General features: G+C 38.6%; 1 protein-coding gene across 1 annotated transcript in view; it reads right to left on the bottom strand.

Annotated features, from left to right (window-relative positions):
- Positions 1 to 1,665, bottom strand: part of CBG23170 — a gene marked incomplete at both ends in the record, with an annotated part of 3,235 nt that extends 1,570 nt beyond the window's left edge. Inside the window, 5 exon segments of the mRNA XM_045237532.1 lie at positions 1 to 162; positions 212 to 335; positions 389 to 755; positions 803 to 1,047; positions 1,065 to 1,665. The exon segment at positions 1 to 162 is cut by the window's left edge and continues 165 nt beyond it. Of these exon segments, the coding sequence (XP_045097821.1) occupies positions 1 to 162; positions 212 to 335; positions 389 to 755; positions 803 to 1,047; positions 1,065 to 1,665 (1,499 nt within the window).
- Between the last annotated feature and the right edge of the window lie 1,848 nt (positions 1,666 to 3,513).

Genomic DNA, 3,513 nt, shown 5'->3' with positions numbered 1-3,513 from the left:
GCCGTTTCCCGAAGATTCAGAATCTCCTCAACTTTTTCTCGATAAATGATTTGTTGCCTTCGGACTCGATCCAGTTGCTCCTGCCATATCTCTTGCATTTCACTCTGCATTCCGTCGAGTGCTGCCGAATGCATCCCAAGACTTGCTTCGATCTTTTTACACCTTTAAAAAAGTCACTGATATCATTATGACCTTGAAAAAATATTCTTACATTTTGACAAGTTTCTCCACATCCTCTTTCTCAATGATACATCTTCGAATGGTCAAATCTCTTTGTGTCTCAAGAACTTGTTGACTGATAGACGATAGCTCAACAACCAACTGACGCAAAGGATCTGGAAAGGGGAAAGATCGCAAAATAAGATTACAAACATGCCATCCATCTTACGTTCTACTTTTCCAAATAGCTGCCCAAATGCTCCAGCCAAATCAATTGTGGTTTGGAATTTTGAAAGCATGGATAACGCTTTATGAGAACCGGATCCTCTTTTATACGAATTCGACGAACTTCCTTCTCGTGAAACACTGATTGGACACCAAGCAGCAGACATTCCAAGATATGGCTCCAAAGATTTTGCTAAATCTGATCGGACTTCGATACTATCCGGAGTGGAAGATACTGGAAGTTTGTCAACTGTTTTGTCTAATAGAACACTGATTCGTTTTTGAAGTTGAGGACAAAGTTGAAGGACGTCGAGTTTCGAGGCAGTTGTGCATAGAATTTGAGCAGAGAATAGGCAAAGACGAACGGGTCCCTAAATTTGCGGCTTTTTATTTTTTCAAAGTCAAATATCAATCTCACCATGACCGCTTCGATCTCCTTGATTTGTCGTTTGCATTGCTCATCACTCTGTTCCTGTTGCTTCACCAATTCTTTTGCTAATGTTTCTCTAGTGGTCATGACAGTATCAATTATTTGTTGGCACAATTGATATAATGAAGTTTTAGCGTCATCGAAATTAGAAGCTTTTCGTCCAGAATCCTTTGTCTGACATTCAATTCTTCTTGTCTCTCGGACTGATAAAATCGTAACTTTGCAGCCGATTGCTCAATTTTCTCCAAACACATTCGATGTCCTTGTTCGATGGAAATGAAACTGTGACGTTCTTCCAAAGGTCTTCCATTGAAACATTGAATACATACCAACTTTCGAACATCAGAACAGTATAGAATATAGGGTTCATTGTGATCCTTACACAGAGAAGAACTGTACACTTTGCTCCGCTCCTCAGAACTGATTATTTTGTGGGACGAAAACATGCGAGCTTGATGAGTCACGTTTCGACAAGCTAGACACAATGATTGTTGACATGTTTCACAGTAAAACATTGGAAGCGTGATCTGAAAGATATTGGTCATACCAATTTTGATATCAGAAAATCTCACCTGTTCACAATTTGCACATTGTTCCATTTCTTCTTTTGAGGCATCTAGCAGAAAGGCAGCCAGCTTATCTGGTTGTGGTGTGTGACTCCTTGATGTAGATGGTCCAGGTGAACAAGTTTTGCAACTTGGAGATCCATTTGAACATTTTCTACATGTTGTATGCTGGCAACTGAATAAAATCGGCTCTTCGAAATCCTCAAATTTCATATTTATCTCGATTCTATTTTTGATAAAACTCACATTTTTGCAGATCGTACATCGTAAAGGATTCTCTTCCATTTTATGATATTAACCGGGAGCACCGGCACTCACACAAAATAAAAAGCGAAAAGGAAACACACACGGACAATAAAGAAATTACACTGGGAAGGAGAAGAAGGAGAAGGAGATGAGAAAGTCGGGGAAGTAAGAAATATAATTTTGGGAAGAGAGTCGTGAGAAATAGACAACCCGCACGGGAAGAAAAAGAAAAAGAGAAACAGACCAGAAATCGATTGGAGAGCACCTTCTTGACAATCGTGTGATAATATAGAAACGGGAACTTGTCATTCAGTTTGCCAATATTTGCTTATCACAAAGAAGTAAACGTTTTGCTACTCACCTTAAGAAACCAACTGGGTTCGCCTAGAGGTTTCAGACAGCAAAGATAACGCCCTACGGGACATGAATCCTAGAACCTTTGCATCAAATAATAATGTCGGAATTATAAAACTGTCAGCTGCGTGTTTGCAGACCCAGTGCAAAACACCCTAATTCTTGTACTGAGTCTGCAAACACGGACTGACACTTTTTTTCTAACAATTTGAAACCTCAGAAAAATTTATGCTGGTACTAAAAAATCGGAGATATGGACTAGAAACGCCGGTGGCCGTGGTCGAAGGTCTGCCGTAACCTCAAAAATATTGTTATTTTCATGCTTCATTTCCTAGAATTCCATGAAAATAACAGAAAAAATACAACGAAAACCAGTGAAAAAGAAATAAATCCGGAAAATCAAAATACTTTTAGGTTACTGTAGCTATCATTGTGGGCCCTTCTTCCACTTCCACCAGCGTTTCTCGTCCACATTTATGATTTTTCAACCAGTATAATAAGACCGAATTCTCCGACTATAATCGCACTTGGTGGTACAATTTATACCCAATTTAAGTTTGGTTTCTTTATTTCGATTCTGAACACAACTAACTATAAAATATTTTCATACGAAAAATAATTTCCAATCAAAAGCTACAATTTGTGACAAAAACTTCGAACGATTTCGACTCTCCTTGTCATCTGATTCAAAAAAAACCAGAATTTTTTATTACCGAATTTCGCTCTTTGTCTACAGGAAAAAATTAAAATTTTTTTTTCAAAATCCTTATTCAAAACCAACCTCTTTCCTCTCTCAACGCGCCTTCCTCCCTTCTCACTGCAAGGAAAAGGAGGTGGAGTCACAGCACACACAAAGTATAGCGGGCGGCGGAACCCGGGAAGTGTCGGCTGCTGCGCGTGGTTAGGTCTGGACGGCGCACCGTTTTCATCGAGACCATACTATACAGAATCATTTCTGCAGTATGTATCTCGTAATTCCCATCAAATTGGTAGAGATGCCATCCGCGATGAATGGGAGACGGGCTTGCCGCGAGCGTGAAACAGTTCTTCGGAACTTGATGACCGCACGGAGCCGATTCATTTTGGAGCCGTAGTGGCTAGCTCTTCTGAGCGGATATAAGTAAATTTAGAACTACACGCTCTCCCACAGAACAATTCCGAACTGCAAATTAATTTTTGATCTACAGAAAAAGTTTGGCGCGATCACAATTGCAGGTCTAAAACCATAATTTCAGAATTTTTTATCTGATTTTGTGGAGTTCCGAGATGATTCAAATAATTCTTAAAAAATTAATTAGTGGTTATAGATTCATGTATGGTCGTTTTCCGGAAGAAAAACATGTCAAAAATGGTCATTTTGAAAGTTTTTTACAGAAAAAATCTCACTCCTCTTTCAGTTTTTGACATTTCTAGGAGTTCTATAGCTTAAAAAAACCGCAATTATTTTCTCTACATTTTCTATGGATGAATTTTTAATTCGTCTGATAAAACTTTTTTATAATCAAAAAACAACGCAAAAATGCTATTTTGTGC

Source organism: Caenorhabditis briggsae, assembly GCF_000004555.2.
Source record: "Caenorhabditis briggsae complete genome, chrV, whole genome shotgun sequence".
Classification (NCBI taxonomy): domain Eukaryota; kingdom Metazoa; phylum Nematoda; class Chromadorea; order Rhabditida; family Rhabditidae; genus Caenorhabditis; species Caenorhabditis briggsae.
The sequence above is the reverse complement of the archived record's forward strand: the minus strand, read 5'-3'. Positions and strand labels throughout refer to the sequence as shown.